The 16,724-nt window shown below is 41.3% G+C and overlaps 1 protein-coding gene across 7 annotated transcripts; it reads left to right on the forward strand.

Annotated features, from left to right (window-relative positions):
* The first annotated feature begins 7 nt into the window (after positions 1-7).
* Positions 8-15,913, forward strand: znf821 (zinc finger protein 821). 7 transcript variants are annotated; one of them, XM_074666762.1, is made up of 6 exons: positions 8-145; positions 7,707-7,838; positions 7,978-8,096; positions 9,314-9,415; positions 10,330-10,496; positions 11,416-15,913. In XM_074666762.1, the coding sequence occupies exons 1-6, from the start codon at positions 142-144 to the stop codon at positions 12,386-12,388; spliced, it is 1,497 nt and encodes a 498-aa protein (XP_074522863.1). In that variant the 5' UTR covers positions 8-141; the 3' UTR covers positions 12,389-15,913. The 7 variants fall into 7 exon arrangements, with proteins under 7 accessions (XP_074522863.1, XP_074522861.1, XP_074522859.1 ...); XM_074666760.1 differs by lacking the exon at positions 8-145 and adding an exon at positions 1,630-2,047 and having other exon boundaries at positions 7,981-8,096; XM_074666758.1 differs by lacking the exon at positions 8-145 and adding an exon at positions 1,631-2,047.
* The last annotated feature ends 811 nt before the right edge of the window (positions 15,914-16,724 follow it).

Genomic DNA, 16,724 nt, shown 5'->3' on the forward strand with positions numbered 1-16,724 from the left:
AGAAGCGCGGACTGGCTAGCAGAGCTGAAGTTTGTCATCAACGTACAGTAACGTTGGCCTGTAACGTTTATAGAGGACTTCTTCGCTGTCTGTGCCTCTGCATGAGACTCCCACCTGATATGCCAGTGTTCATTGGACACCATGGGTAATGGCAAATTTATGTCTTAACAATGTAGTGAGTTGACTGCACTGATGAATCTGCTTTCCGTTTTTGCTAGTTGCTATCTAGCTAGTAAACCCCTTCTCCTCCATCGTGTAACTATAAAGGGCTAACGTTAGGCTTGTCATCCGTATCCAGCTAGCTAACGTAAACATTACGCCGTTTACTGCAAAACAGCAGGACTCACTAACTACGTCTACTGTGTCTTTCAGTTAAAGCATTGATATTTACCTTTGTAATTTGTATAAAGACAACGTAAATTTAGTGACACTGCGAGGTTATTTTGTTGGGTCCGCATATTTTGTCTTTGCACGCGGAGGAGTACATTTTTACCCTGACAACGTTGTGCTGCGGTCCGTTTACTCGTGGCAGTCAGTGATGACGACTACATGTAATGTTATGACATTAGCCCTTTAGAGTCTTTGAGCGCCACCTTGTGGTTCTACTGTCGGTTGGGCTTAATGAATAATTTTTCAAACATTAGGACCTTGACACTTTTAGCAGGTGCATTCCTCGCCCACCCAGAGGCTTATCATAAGTGTGAACAAACAACAACAGCAACGCTGCCAACGTGTTTCCCATTTACTTTCAGCACTGTTTGTGTCTTTACAATAATGGTGTTCTGGCTACATTACCACATTTGCCAAAGATTCTTCATTTGAATAGTATTTGGGCGTGTCAACCCTACTCAGGTAGAATGATAGTGCCCAATCTCACAACCAGTTGATAGGAGTTAATCACACTATTAGAATCAGACCTGCCTGGATGTGTTTTATCTTTGGAGCTCCAAAGATTTCATTGCTAATATGCAAAAGATATGGAAATGCTAATTGACAAACATATCTGCGATTGCATGAATTGTCCACCAGAGAGCATGGAAAATTTGTTTTGAAAAGTATACCCTTTGAAAGGCATTTAACTCTGAGATTTATTAATTATTATAAGCACTATAAAATACCATGAACGAAAAATATTTTAATTTGCTTTCTTGCCAAATCGCAAACCTGATTAACCAAATGGACTTTGATGGTCATTAATAATGACTGGTGACAAAATAATTGCTTATGATTGACTGATTCAGTCGTTCATAAAGATGGGATTTTTTATTCTACATGATTCTCTGTATTGGACACGAGGTGTGCTTCATTATCATGGATTCACCTCATATTGCTCACATGTAATGACAAACAATTTCTGATCATTCCGTCAAAAGGAACCATGCATAAAGTTAAGTAGCTGATAGATACTGATAGAAAACGAATGTGTTGGTTTTCAGGTGCGCATTTTGATGGTTTAATCCTCCGAAAAATTTAATGTGAAAACATTTAAGGCTTTATGAAAACAGTCATCATTTATCCTATACCACCTGAACGCAGCACAAGCATGCAGTGAACTCCCCATCGTCCCTGCATATCCCACAATCCCATTCGGTGAAGCTCCATCGCTTTTACGTTAGTGATCAGCTGAGCTCGTGCATCGCTGCAGTGAGAGCACGGGTGCCAGCGGCTCGGGTTCGGAGCCGCTCGGAGCCGCTCGTTGTCTCTGTGGTCGGACTTGGACATCGTTTTGAACCCCTGATCGACTGGGAGACGGGGCATTTTAACGCCTGCAAGAATGTGACTCTTATTCGTCTTCGTGTTTTTATTTTTTATTTTTTATTTTTTACCCCATTTGAATTGCCCCGGCTCCGATGATAGGGACGGCGATTCTTATTCATTTCTTCCTTTCATTATTTTGCCTATAATCTCTCCCTTCAATTCAGCGCGGAAAACACCTGGGCTGGTCTCAGGGTAACCGTCCAGGATTTGGAGGAGATTCCATTTTTATTACCGGGAGTGGGCAATAATATGTCCAGGCGAAAACAAACCAACCCCTTCAAAGTTAACTGTAGGTATTTCATTTATTATGGCTGATACTATCTCACGAGGTACTTACCCATGATGTCACGTTTATTATTCGTTTATTTCGCTTTGACTTGAATGTGTAGAGCTGTTCTCTGTGCTGGCATATACATACAGTCTATTTTCGATTTATCTTCTGTTGCTTCTTATTGATTTATTCTTTACTATCACACCCTGCTGTGGATTTCAGGATTGGGTTTACATAATACTAGACACAATGCTGTTTCTCACTTCTTCTGGTAGCACAAGACGTTTTGAGCTGTCATTGGAGGTGTATATATATATATATATATATATATATATATATATATATATATATATATATATATATATATATATATATATATATATATATATATACTTAATAGCAATGATTTTTCCAGGTGATTCATTTGAAACTATATGCTCAGTAGAAACATTTTTTTAAGCTGATGTCCACATCTGCTGTTTTATTCTGTATCTTCTTGAAAAGTAGCTCATACTTGGCAGCCTCAGCAGGTCCAGTGTATAGAGAATGTGTGATTTATCTCATCATTTTGATCTCCTTCTGTGTTCTCATGAACATCCTTCCTTTGGAAATGTGGCTGACTGCGGGGTCAGTCACTTCCATCGCTCTCCAGGAGCTGTCTAAGATTTTTTTCTCAAGAAATGTTGGCATTATGTTGTCATGTGCAGTGTGTTCATGGATTGACTTGTTTGTGGGTTATGGGGTAGAGGCATCTTCTGTTTGTTTTAAGGTGGGATTTTTTATTACATGAATCCTATCTGGACTCTTGTCACTGAAGATCAAAGGTGAAGATCTTTGAAAGTTTGCACAGATTACATCTGTATGCATGGCATCATTTTATTGTTCTCTGGTATCCCAGGATCACTACATTTAAAAAAAAGTGATATTGCGCTGTGAACAAACAGTAACTTAGTCAAACTGACAAGATGAGGACAGCTGCTGCTCTGATATGTAATTTTTGTTATGTAATTTCACACTTCATCCCAGCATTTTGTACAAGAATGTATTTGGTACTTTTAATTCTCTTCAGTGAGATGTGATGAATGTGTAGATTATTGTGAGAACAGCTAACAGATTAGTAAATAAGGGATATCATTTTTATTTGCATCACCACAGTGAACTAGGGGTCAAAAATTCAGTTTAGCCTTGGCTATTTAAAGTATGTTCAATGACTGTGGCCCTTAGAGGTGAGAGCTGTTGCTGCTGAACAGAGATATTTAATGCAATATTGCAACAAGGGCTATGTGTAAAATCTTTTCTATGTTGTTTTAAGGCACTGTTAATAATTAATAAATGATTCAATTAGTGTATTTTCTTATTTCAAAAGACAGGCAGATTGAGTTAGTGACAGCTGCTTTTTGAGAAATATTGTCTCTTTCCTGCATCCCACCAGCATCACTTTTACAAACTTTGTTGCTGTATCTGTGTCATATTCTGATGAGTTATGTAGTATACACACACTAACTTTACTGAAAGTGTACCTCCCTGTGTTTTGGCCTTTTCCTCTGCTCCCTGTATCCCCCTTTTTGATGGACATCATGCTGACCTCTGAAACATGTCTGAGTCCATAGACAGGGGATTGTCCTGTGTAATCTGCTAAAGTTATGTGTGCTACAGTCTTCCTTTCTAAACATAGTTTGTCTAAACTTCTGTTAAAATACATCAAGCACTTGTGACTGCAGTAATCCCTGAGAGCTAATGAGCTCATTTGCTTCTCTGTGACACTTCTACAAGAGTCCAGGGAGTGGGTTTAACAACATCCTCAAGAGGGACTAACTCAAGGTAGTGTTGTTATAAGTCTTTGTGCACTTAGTTCCACCAACAAGCTGCACGTTCTGCTGTGTGGAGTCAGGTTCGGTGTTTTACTCTTAACTACCTGTCTTTTTATCTGGAGGTATAAATTGCAAGCACAGAGATTTCTCCCCTCAGAGGGTCAGACTAGATAGACTGACAGACCAGACTGGTAGGGAGACAGTCTGACAGGCACACACACACACACACACACACACACACACACACACACACACACACACACACACACACACACACACACACACACACACACACACACACACACACACAAAGGGAATTCCAGACAACATTACAACAGTGCTGTCTGTCTAGCTATTTGTGGTCCTTGAATTTGATGTGCAGCAACAAGAAAATAGCTTTATATAAAAGTTCATTAGGACAGGGGGAGGTGGAGAATGTGTTCTTACAGTTGATTGACAGCAAAATAGTTTCTTTAACAGAAAAGAAAATGTGTGTGTGACTTTAAAACTAAGTAGAACTTTTGTCCAACAACAAACTGGATACACGTGTGGGCACAGAGGCAACACATTTTGTGGATTGCACTTGAGTTCGATTATGTGTGAGAAATACAGTGCAGTGTTTTATTTTGTTTTTTAACACTTCCACCTCAGTTAGTTCCACATGTTGCAGGTGCAGAAGAGTCATTCAGGTTTGTAAGGTGTAAATGTGGCTTCATTTTTCAGCCCTCTTACACCAGAGAAAAATGGCTCACCATGCCACCGTCTTCTGTGTCAGCATGTCACCAGTTCAACAGAGTGGGAATCGATCAGATGTCTGACCCACTATCCTTGCCCTTGTGTGTGTGTGTGTGTGTGTGGAAGACGGGGCCCCCAGTTCTTCTTGCAGATTCAGACGTGTTGTGTGTCTGCATATGTGTGTGCGTGTTTTTGGAGCAGCTGAAAAGGAGAGGAGGGGTGCTTTGAATTCAACAGGACCCCCATTGCTTGGTGTTTGAGCAGAGTTTTTGGCATTCTATCTTTTGTCTGTTTTGTTTTGTGCACTACCCCTTCAACCCCTGACCCCCCCACCACCATCTTCCTCCACCTCCTCTTGTCTCTCCCTCTTCTATGTGTCTGTTGGCTGATGAGTTTGTCTCTTTGTCTGGATTCAGTCAGACACTGCGTCACCTCCTGCCTACAGACACACAGACTCAGAGATAACATCACAGTGGCAGAGACTGAGGGAGGATGGGGGAGGGAGGGAGGGAGGGAGGGAAGGAGTGAGGAGAGACAGATGTACAGACAGAGCTGTAGCTGTGGGGGGATGGGTATCTCTCACACATCAATCATTGGCTATATGCCGTGAAGCCAGCTTGTTGTGGTAGTTCATAGTTCAATCCTCCGATCCACTCTACCACTCTTGATGAGTGCTTTGATTTCTATGGGAAAAGTGCCCAAAAGGGGTTCTCAGACTAACTTGTCCCCATGAGCAAAACGGTACAATGACAACCCTCAACCCTGATCCCTCTGCTGCCCTCATACACACAGAGAAGGAGAAAGAGAGAGTGTGTGTGTGCAGTACCTCAAGATCATGGCAAGGGCTGTAATTACTTCTGTCAGTCTCAGGTAACTGAAGTCAGGCTCTCTGTCCCATCTGTAATCTGTGTTAATGGAGAGAGAACACACAGGGGAAGAAAACTGTGTTTTAAGCTACGTGAAGCAGGATGAACATGTTGTGTGTGAAGAGCTCTCAACAAAACGTGTCTCCAGTGGAGCCGTCTTGGCAGTTAAACACAGGTCTGCGTGCTGAAGTTGAGATTATAAGAAAAAGTGAAAGGATTTCACAGACTCATTCAACCCACCGAGCTGCAGCAAGACAAAGAACGGCATCAGTGAAATGAGCCACATATGGGCTGTCATGGTATGAAGCTCCATCCTCCCCCTCAGAGCTGATGGTATAGATATGGAAGTAGTCAGCGCTACATACAAGCAAGGAGGACAGAGGGCGAGCCAGGCTGTTTAGTGTGTGGGTGGTACTGAGAGGGAGAGAGAGTAACAAGGCAGTTAGCTAGAGGAAAGAGTGCAGGCTGCTCTCCCCTTGGGACTACAGCATAGCTGTCGGAAGGGAGCTAGCATGTTATCTACGGGTGTATATGTGTGAATAAGTGGGGGTTGGGATGCAAATGAAGTTAATGCATGTATGCACGTATGTCAGTTTATTCGCCTTGCTGGCTTTGTGTTCAACATGCTTCAGCATTGGATGCTCATGAGGAAGCAGGCTAATGGAACATATTTGGCAGACACCAAAAAAGTGTGATGAAATTATAAAATTAGGTAAATTATTTACGGTATAGCTCAGAGTTTTTTTTTTTTATATGCAAAACCTGATCATCACTTTGTCCCACTTCAGACTCATACGTTCAACTCTCCTGATCCGTTAGCTAAAGGAATAGAATTGAATAGAATAGAACTTTATTGTCATTGTAACAAGTACAACAAAATTAAAGTCACAGCAGCAATCAAGAAAACAAAATTAAGAAAGTATAGAAAGTGCAAAAAAAGGTCCATAAGAAAATAGATGGTGACAGCTTGTCCATCATTCTCCAGTTCAGCCAGCCTCCACCTCCACAGGGTCCAGGACTGAGCTTCTTCAGTCATGCTCCATCTCTGTCTCCTAGATCCTGTCTGCTCACAGCAGGTGAAGCTCTTCCAACATGGCGTTGGTGTCTGGTGTTAGCTCCAGTAGCCATGTCTGTGAATAGCATGATGCTACTCTGCCTTCTGGTATTCCCTCTGTTGCTGGGTTAGCATGGCTAGCTCGTCCATCTTATCGGAGATAGACCTTACGTTCCCAATAACAATGGATAGAAGGACAGGTCGATGTCGTCACTTCTTAGCTCACACCTGAGAACCAGCACGTCGTCCTCACCTCCTTCTCCTGATCTTGTGGGAAGACATCAGGCCTTACACCAGTTAGCATTGACATGCTACAGGCTGCTAACAGCTGAGTTCACATGTAAACAATGCAGCCATGGTCACATGTGGGATCTCCAGACAAACACAGGAGAAAAAGTAGTAAATATATCACTGAAGCCACAAAATGTTTGGTGTCCATGACCAACAAATGAGCATACAAAGTAATGATCCACTCCAAATACAAGGATTACGAAAAAGAGACAAAAAATTACAAGAAACGGACAAAGAAGAGAGAGCTGCTGCAGCCATAGCCAACAGGGCGGCGCCTAGCAAAAGGTATAAGAAAGGAGAAGGAGAAATCTAGCCTGAAGTGATAGAATAGAATAGAATAGAATAGAATAGAATAGAAAATACTTTATTTATCCCGAGGGGAAATTCAGGAGGAGTCACAGCAGCAATCAAGAAAACAAAAGTAATAAAGTGAATAGAAAGTGCAAAAAGGTTCAAAACAACATAGATGATGACAACTGCACGAATTATGATGAAACATCCAGGCGATTCATAGGGGTGTAAAATTCATGCCTTTTTTCTTGGCTGGAGATAAAACATTTATACAGTGGATACTGCACATGGGTGAAAAAAAGAAGCTTCTGTAATAAAAGAGTATTTTCTATGTATGCTATCTTCATTTCAAGAATACTGTCATTCTGGGTGTTGAGTGTGCGACATCATTCACAACTTCCTTTATTGGGATGTTAGAAAATATCACCACAGCTATCTTCTAATAGCAGCACAGAGGTTTTTGATTCTCCTGCTCTATTTTCTAGTTCATCCATCATGGGCATCATGTTATAAAAGGGTTTAGAAAGTTTTATAAAAATGTGCTAGCTCTCAGCACTCTTCACATTTCTCTCTAGTAGAAACTCACTTGAAACAGTTCTCTTAACAAAGCCTCTGTTTTCCTTCTTCAGGGCCATTCCACACTTCAGGCATTACAGGACTACAGCACACTATTAACATGGACGGCAGGGACGAGTTCACCGAGGACAGTGAATGCTGCAGCAACAACTCCCAAGAAGTCTTAGAGCAGGATAGCATCACAGGTACAGGATGGAGGGTGGGGAGGACTTGAATGGATTGTGTAGGGCATCCTCGCTCAGAGTGACGGGTGTTAGTGAGAGTAAGCCCTGCTCTCTGTTCTGTTGTCTGTCTGTATTGATAGGGCTGTGTTTGCCTCCATAGAAGACAGCGATAGCGACCCTGACAACCACGGTGAAGACTCGTCCTCCAACACCTCAGCTGACGACCACATGACCACCAAGAGATCACAGTGTCGCCTACAAGGAGCAGGAGTCAAAGAGGTGAGAGGGCTGGTAACAGCAACAACAACAACAACAACAAATAGACTGTGATCAATTTGAGGAACCATGGGCATATTATGCCCGAACTGCTAAATGAGCATTCCCCCTCTGTTGAGGTTATTTCTGCAGATTTGCCTAAAATTGGAGGTCTGTTCACCATACTTTTTACTAGGGGTGCACCAATCACAATTTTCTGGACGATTAGAAGCCTGACCCGCCGATACCGATTTGGGCTGATACCGATTTTCATTTTTTATTTTTCATAACTGACAGTATATACCTACAATGTTCCAATCTTATTTTTTTGAAAATGTTTGAGCAATACCTGTGAAACAGTAAAATCTTTATGTTTTAACTTAATCAACCAATAAAGTGTCCTGTGTGTTAGGTCTCAGAGCAAAAAGCAACAATGGCTTGCTGTCAGACCTTCCCAGAGGTATATAAGATCAGTTTCATATGTAAGGATGGGCCAATCTCTGATCCTCCAAAAACAATAACAATAACAAACAAAAAACCTACATGAATCATTGCAAGCAGACTGTAAAAACATCAGTCATATTAGTCATAGACTTCAAACAGTGTTTGTCTTACATGTGATTATCTGAAAACAGGCTCTAACTTTTCTAAGCTACATGCACAGAAGCATGTCTAATTTTTGAGATCTTCTTTGTCTCTACTACTAAATTTGGTAAACAAAAGACAGGTTTTTTAATGTGGTAGCAAACGTTTTTTACAATGCATTAGTTTGAGAATCTCTGCGATGGCATGCCTTTTTTTTATCTTTAAAACCTTACTATTGAAATAAAAACAGAAAAAAAAACTCCTCCAGTATCAGGCAATATGTTTTGAACTCGTACCTTCTGTTGGAAAATGTTGGGCTACTGTGTGAGTCACATCTGTGACACCACACAGCATCATGTTACTCCAAGTGAGTCACTTACACACTTAACACATCAGCATATAGCACTTGCAGAAACACTACATATGTTCACTGAAAGATAAAACCTGCACGAATTAGAGATAGGGAGGACTTTCTGGTACCATTCTTTTCTGAACTCTTTTTGTTGTTTGTGCTAAGTTATACCTGTTCTCAGTTTTAGACTTGTGAGAATACTAACATTAAATCTGTTTCCATTACGGACAATATTGTTAGAATACATAAATCCAGAACAGTTTACACAACAATGTGGATGTTTTTAATATGGTTTTGTCGTCAGCAGGAGAGTGAGGAAGGGGCAGACCGTTGCACCAACTTTGTGTGTCCTCTCTGCACACTTGATTTCAGCAGCCCTGAGAAGCTCATCTCCCATGTCTACCAGGTGAGAGGAACATTGTCTCGCCTGTCCTAATCCCTTACACTTCCATGAAAACAAAGCAGCTCTAGATCCTTTTATTGCAGTCGGTTTCTAATAAGCGAGTGGTAGGTCGTCACCTCTAAAGCCCTTAAGGAGCTTATTCAGACTAAGTAGTTCAGTAAAAATGTCGGCTGAGGGAGAAGGTGTTGACTTCTATGATCCAACTTAGTGTTTACACTGTCATGTAACTTTAATACAAGTCTGCACAAGACATGGTTGTAGCATTATGGATGGAAGCTGTCCATCTGGCTGTATATCCATCCATTAATCTGACCATCACTTCTTACCTGTCATGAATTTGATTCTTGAGAACCTCTAAGTGGAAGATCAGGGCCTCAGTGATCTCTCAATAGCTTTTCATTAGCAAATAGTGGCTCAGTTTTTCACAAACTCTTGTTAGAGTAAAGAAAATAAAGTGATAACATTTTATACCCGGAGGGTTCATTACTAATTTTAAGATGACATCATAGTTCCTTGTTGATCACTTTTTTGGTCTTATTTCCTGTCTAATATACACAAAGCCAATATATCTCTGAGGTGATACAGAATGAGCACATGTTCAAGTCAAACACAGACACTTACTTCAAGACTCTGTGCATGGGATGGTGATAAACACTAAGCAGAACAACTGTAATCTAAATATTTTTTAGCTCAAAAACCTGTCAAGACATTGTAATAAGTGCTGAAGTTTCTTGTTTAGTTTGACATATCTTATAAGAATGAGTTTTATTCATTCAGGCGATTATTGATGCTCCAAGTGTTTGTACATTTTAGAACTCTATTAGACAAATTGAGAGTTTCAGTCCTTATCGTGGTTCTGTTCTTTACACTTTTTTTCCAATGCCCTTCTGCTGATTCTGTTTTCTTGTCTTGAGTAGCACACAACTATGATGAGCAACACCAAGAGCTATGTGTGCCCAGTGTGTGGGCGAGCCCTGAGTTCGCCTGGCTCACTTGGACGGCATCTTCTCATCCACTCAGAGGACCGCCTCTCCAACTGCGCTGTCTGTGGCGCACGCTTTACAGACACCAACAACTTTAACAGGTTTAGCTCATATCTGGTGTATTCTGTCCTATTTTTGATGCTCATAGCTTTCATTGTTAAAGAAAGAAGTGTAAATGTTTTCAGATTAGTTATCTGTGATACATCTTAGTAATTATAAACCAGAGTTACAATTTTTTACTTAAAAATTCTGATGGTTTTTTTTATGAATCAAGCTGTTCACCCAGGTTGAAACTATCTAAACATTGAGTAGTTTTCATGCAGAGGACAAATCAATTTCTAGAAGAAATAACACAGAAAGGTTTTGCTTTGTTGGGACATTTCCGTTGCCCTCCTGGTCAAAGTCATGCTCCTTTTCATCAATCTGTAAAAAAAAAAAAGATAATACAGGCATCACTTGATTTAGAGATGAAAGAAGAATTAAAAAGTTTAGATAGTTTGATCATTACTAAATAGCAAGATATGTTGTCAGTCAAAAGACAACACTGTGTGGTAGTAGTTAACAAATGAATTTATTCATCATGACTGCCAAATCTCTCAAAAAATGTGTTTTCTGAAAAATCCTGTCAAACAGCCTTTAATGCTGCAAACTGTCACACCATTAGTCATCCACTACTAAGACTAGTCAGGATGCAAAGTATGAGGTATGAATATGATTAGTGGAGGTAGAATGACATATTTAATGGAAATAAACGTGCATGTTGCTTAGCAACTACCTCTATGTATGAATTTTAAACCGGCATGAAAAGGTCCAGATGCACGATAGATGGGAGAAGAGAGTTTTTATGACAAGAAAAGGACTATGTCTGTTTTCTAGCTTGAGAGCTAAATATGAAGTAAAGGAAAACTCACCATACTTTCCAAAGCATTCAGTTTCAAGTATTAGATTTAGAACTGTGCTCTGATTAGACATATATGAGGGGCTGTACAACTAACCGGCTTTATTTCTGTGGTTTCTCAGGGAGAAGCTGAAAGATGTCCTCGACACAAGCAGGATGGATCTCAGTAGTGAGAGAGACAGCTGTTCCTTGACCCATTCCCTCTCCAGCAGCCCCATGACCAGCCCAGGCTCCTGCCAAGGCCCTGGCCCCAGCCCCAGCTCCTGCCAGGGCCCCCGACACTGCCAGGCACCTGATCTCAACCCCAACCTATGTCAAGCCCATCGTACCTGCCAGGGACCCAGCCACATTTCAGGCCAGTGTCAAGGCCCGCGACCATGTCACGGACCAGGATCTGGTGTATGCTCAGGCCCAGGAGCATGCACAGGTTCTGACCAAGGGCCCTCGTTTCCCTCACTGCCCGACAGCCTCCTCTCTGAAGGCCCGTCACTTGCATCTATACCTGATGCTCTAAACTCCTCTTCCTCAAGCCTCCCTCCTATCCCCGACATCCTGAGCCCCATGCCTGTGTACCCTGCTGGAGTGCTACTGGTGTGTAATAGTTGTGTGGCGTACCAGCAGCTAGTGGAGGCCCAGTCCCCGATGAGAAAGTGGGCGCTACGCAGAAAGAATGAACCCGTAGAGGCTCGCTTGCAGCGTCTTGAGCGTGAGCGCACGGCAAAAAAGAACAAGAGAGCAAGTGAGACGGACGAAGAGAAGGAGATGAGGAGGCTGCGAGATCGCGAGGCCAAACGCATGCAGAGAATGCAGGAGTCTGAGGAGCAGCGAGCACGCAGGCTGCAGAGAGACAGAGAGGCTATGCGGATGAAGAGAGCCAATGAGACACCTGAAAAGAGGCAAGCCAGGCTTATCCGCGAGAGGGAGGCAAAGAGGATCAAGAGACGCCTGGAGAAGATTGATCCAGCTCTGAGGACACAGATCGAGCATGATCCTGCCGCCATGGCTGCCCTCACAGCAGACATGAGTCTCTTTCAGTTCCCCTGCCCTATGCCGGTCCCCTCCATTGATAACGGGCTGTTCATGAAGCTGCCCTAACTGGACCAGGAGCTTCCTGGCTCCTTGCAGCATCATTAACCTCTGCACTATGCCACCAGGCAGCCGTGGTCACAGCAAATCATTCCTGACTGCTTCACTCCAGCCTCCTCTGTGTCAAACAGCTTCAACACTCTGCTTTGTCAAATATGGCAAAAACTTCTTCAGTTTCTAATTTATTACTGTGGAGAAAACCTTGGGCACAGGGTTGAGAATGTTTCATGTTATATGAAAGATGACACAAACGCATGTTGTAAAGAGATTTATCAGCCCTCCAGGGGGCTAGCAGATTTATCACAATTCATTCTCGTGGGAGCAGTTTTACTTCCTTAGAGGAAAAACAAATCCTTTTTTGCACATTGACTCTTTGCGACAGGAGGGGAGGGGACTCTGTAGCCACAGCCTCCCCCCTCCTTTCTGGTCCACTCCGCCAGCCCAGTGACCTGGGTTTACAGGTAGCTACACCTCTCTCTTCAAGCTGCCTCCATGGGTCTGTTGGGAAGTTCATATCCAGTCAAACTACCTCAGCCGGCGTCGTGGTGGCGCCCTCTGTCTTGTGGCTTATTGCATTCACACTTCTGGCTTCCAAAGCGCTCTATAAACTGTACACTCCTAACGAGGATGTGGGTTGTTTTTGACATTTTGCATTTATGACTCAGGCGTTTTAATCGGTCACAAACATTCAGAGGATCAACTGGTTTCAAACCACGGTGTGATTTATTCATGTATTAGTTCATTAGGACAGGGACAGTGTATAGCCATTTAACTGTACTAGTGAGCTATCAGCTAATGGACATCTGCAGTCCCTGGGCAAAAGACAAACAATAGCTGTGTCTCAAATTGTGTGCTTCAATAAGTACACTTACATGATGTGCATGTTAACATGCTTGAAATCTTACAGGGTAGTGTCTTCCCAAATCAAAAACTGCAGCTTTGCACTTACCGGAAATTACGATCACATTTCACAACCGTCCACAGGTGTTCTTCTGTAATTTATTGATTACAACCATCATCTGACCCGTCTCACTACCTCTGCAAAGCCAATATGGCAACCACTGAGTGTGAGAAGTGTTCAGCGTTCCACACTCAACTCGGAGGCGCCAGCTGAGAAATCAAAGTGCTCTCCATACTGTCAGTGTTCTCAAAATAGTAAGTGTACGCACAGAAGTACACGATTTGAGAAACAGCCAATGCCTCTGTTAAAAACCAACACTACATCATACCGTCTGTACAACTACATGAGTACTTTTCCAGTGAAATCAACAGTGCAAGATTGAAGCATGAAAACATAACGACATTCAAACAATGTGTAAGAGTTACACGGCACATATTTCCCACAAAGAAACTCACAAACCTAATGTACCGCTAAAACAGCTGCACAACACTGTCAGATGATTTGGTTGCAGCGTATCAACAAAACAGCAACAAATCATTAAATTATTACAGGTTTTAAGAAAAAGTCAAATTCAGGGGTGTTTGCAACATGACTTCATGCACGGCTGCAGAACTCTCAGTTAAACATGTCCCTCCCAGGGTTGTAAATAATGTGTCTGAGCTCTGAATGTTTGTCCCATTAAAGACGCCTGATGTTGAGCAACATTCCCCCTCACTCACCGAGTTGTACAACTTAAAGCATTCGACTCAACATTCTTATTGCCAATCTTTGAAACTGTTCTCTATCTGAAAACACTTTGCCAATGCCATTTCTGATTTTTTTCTCTTGGTTCTTCTCTTGGTGTTACAGAGCTTTTCTTTGGCTCATAACTGATAAGTCTGTGCTGCTGTTAATTGTACTGTACAATACATTAGTTACCTCGTAATATATTTTGGGCTCATGTTGAGGATTATTGTGTTAAAATGTTACATTTAGTGGTCTCATTGAAACAGTTCCAGAGGTGTTACTTGTTGACAACTGAATTTGTCACATTACTTGAACTTTGCCTGCAGAAACACAGTGATCTCCTCATATTAGTTGGTGTTTTTATCATTACATTGAGGAACATACACAGATGCAATTTGTGTAGCATTAACATGATTATTAAAGCTGCAGTACCTTCAGTTTATGTAACCTGAACCACTTCAGCTGAAGTTACATTTTATCCTCTGTCAGTAGAATTGTGGAAAATATTTATTTGTTCATATAACAAAGGAGCTCATTTGACAGGTTTTTGTCCCCATCCGTTACTGAGCACTGGGGCTTATTCCATGACATAGTTACAGCTCACTGGGAGATTATATTAATCTAAGTTCATTAACCTCATTCCAGCACATATTTATGCAATATGATGTGAATATATTTTTGTTGTGAAAATGTTTATGAGTTATTTTGTTACAGTCGGTGGTATAAAAATCGCGATAATGTTTCCGTTAAGAGGCCATGATTGGATGTTTCTTTCTTTTTTTATTTCCTGCCTATAAGGTTACCTCCAGTTTTTCTTGACTTTACTCCTCCAGATGCAAATATTTAGTGTCAAACAAGCAGTTTTCTGAAATATCCTAAACAGGATTTCAGAGATGAGGATAAGTACTGGTTCTGTTTGAGTCACTCCTAGACAAGAGGTCAGTCTGCTGGCTGTTATTACAGCAAAGATAAAATAATCTCTACCGTCTTCTCTAGGAGTGCATCAAACCACTATGCAACAGATGTGTTATTTATTCCAAGGGAAATTATTTCACTTTTTGCTGAAACTATGCAGAATGCAACTTTCATTCAAACGGACTTCAGTGTAAAGAGTTTAGCTTCTCAGGCAATTTATCTCAGTGAGAGGGCTTCGAGCCTGGACAACACCCTGCTCCGTCAGAGTCATTTATAGAACGATCATGTGACGGTTTTGAACCGCCATGTAACTTTTCTAGAGACACTTTGTCTTCAGAGATGCTTTTTTTGTCCTCCTAGTTCAGCACAGTTTAGCAACAGGGTCTCACTGCCATCAGATTCATGACAAACTGTAACAAGGGCAGATCAGTCTTCAGGTGTCATTTCCTCTTCTCTTCTCTCAGACTATGAATACTGGGTATTCTCACAGGTGACTCTATCAAACTGCTGTGATCCTCATCGTCCTCCAGAGGACAAATGCGACAGAAACCGGCGTCTTCAGCGATCTGACATACTATGGCAAAAGAAGTACTTTACACTCTGAAGTGATGTTGGTCTATACAAACAGTACTTTTGCTATGGATTAGGTAAGCACTGCATGTGGTGAAACTGCACTCGTCCTAGAATGGTTCTATATGAGCTTGTGTTCTTCTGTTAGTTTATGCCTGCCTGTTTTTTACAGTTTAATCAAAGAAAAGTGTTGTTGAAAACGTTGGCCTTTCTATTGTAATTCTATCAGGATTTTTCTCTCTATGTCCATGTTTACAAAACAAAACTGAACAAGGCCAAATGAATGAGCTAAACCGCTAATGAGAACATTCATGCTTGCTGCGATATCAATGCATCCTGACTGGACGGCACTTTGAGGGATGCCTTCCTCTGTTACTGGGTTAACAAATGTACAGATCATGATGAAACCTGGAAAAGAATGTGGAAATAAACATTGAATTTACTATAATGGTTGTGTCCAAGTATTAATTTGCTCCTTTCTTTCATATCAAAAATACGCTTAGATTGAATGGATACAAATGAGACACACCCAAGTCTCTTACAGAGAGAGGTCTTCACTGGTGGAGGTGGAGCTTTTAGGTGGAGCTGGGTTATCTTTCTCTAACGCAGGATTTTACAAACTTCTCAACAAAAAATGAACTTGTCATGTAAAAAATTGGCAAATAACATATTGAGCTTGTCACATATTATATTACTGAAGTTAAATCACTCCTATCTCTGAATTTTTTCTATTTCAGTATTTCCCTTCAAAAAACATCATTCAAAGTTGTTGAAGGTCATTTTGTGGGATTAAAACATTTCATATTGGGTTCAATTTGAATTAAAGTCTGGATTTTGATTACAATACAAGTTAGCTTGACAAGATAAGTTTTGACAAACTTAAAATTACACATTAATATGTAACAGTTTTCCAAAATTAGTTTGTTTTAACACCAACTTTTGGAACTTGGAAAGCTAATTGGCGACATGGGAAGGGTACTGGTTTAGCTGCTACATGGCTTTTGACCCACAGTCCCTTGTTGCACATCATGTCTACCTCTAGACATTGTCTAAGCCTGTGGATAAAAGTACTCTGACAATGTCAAAATTTTCCAAAACCTAGGAAAGCACACAGAGAGCACAGATCTCCGCCCAGCACATTGTGATTGTCACACAACACTTAAGTCCTACTTTGATGTTATACTTCCTTTCAGCAGACTGTCTGCTACAATTTGGTGTTAGTTGCAGGTTTGC

The sequence above is a fragment of the Halichoeres trimaculatus genome, unplaced genomic scaffold (genome assembly GCF_033239565.1).
Source record: "Halichoeres trimaculatus isolate MK-OKI-2021-1 unplaced genomic scaffold, fHalTri1.1 fHalTri1_scaffold_3, whole genome shotgun sequence".
In the NCBI taxonomy this organism is placed as follows: Eukaryota; Metazoa; Chordata; class Actinopteri; order Labriformes; family Labridae; genus Halichoeres; species Halichoeres trimaculatus.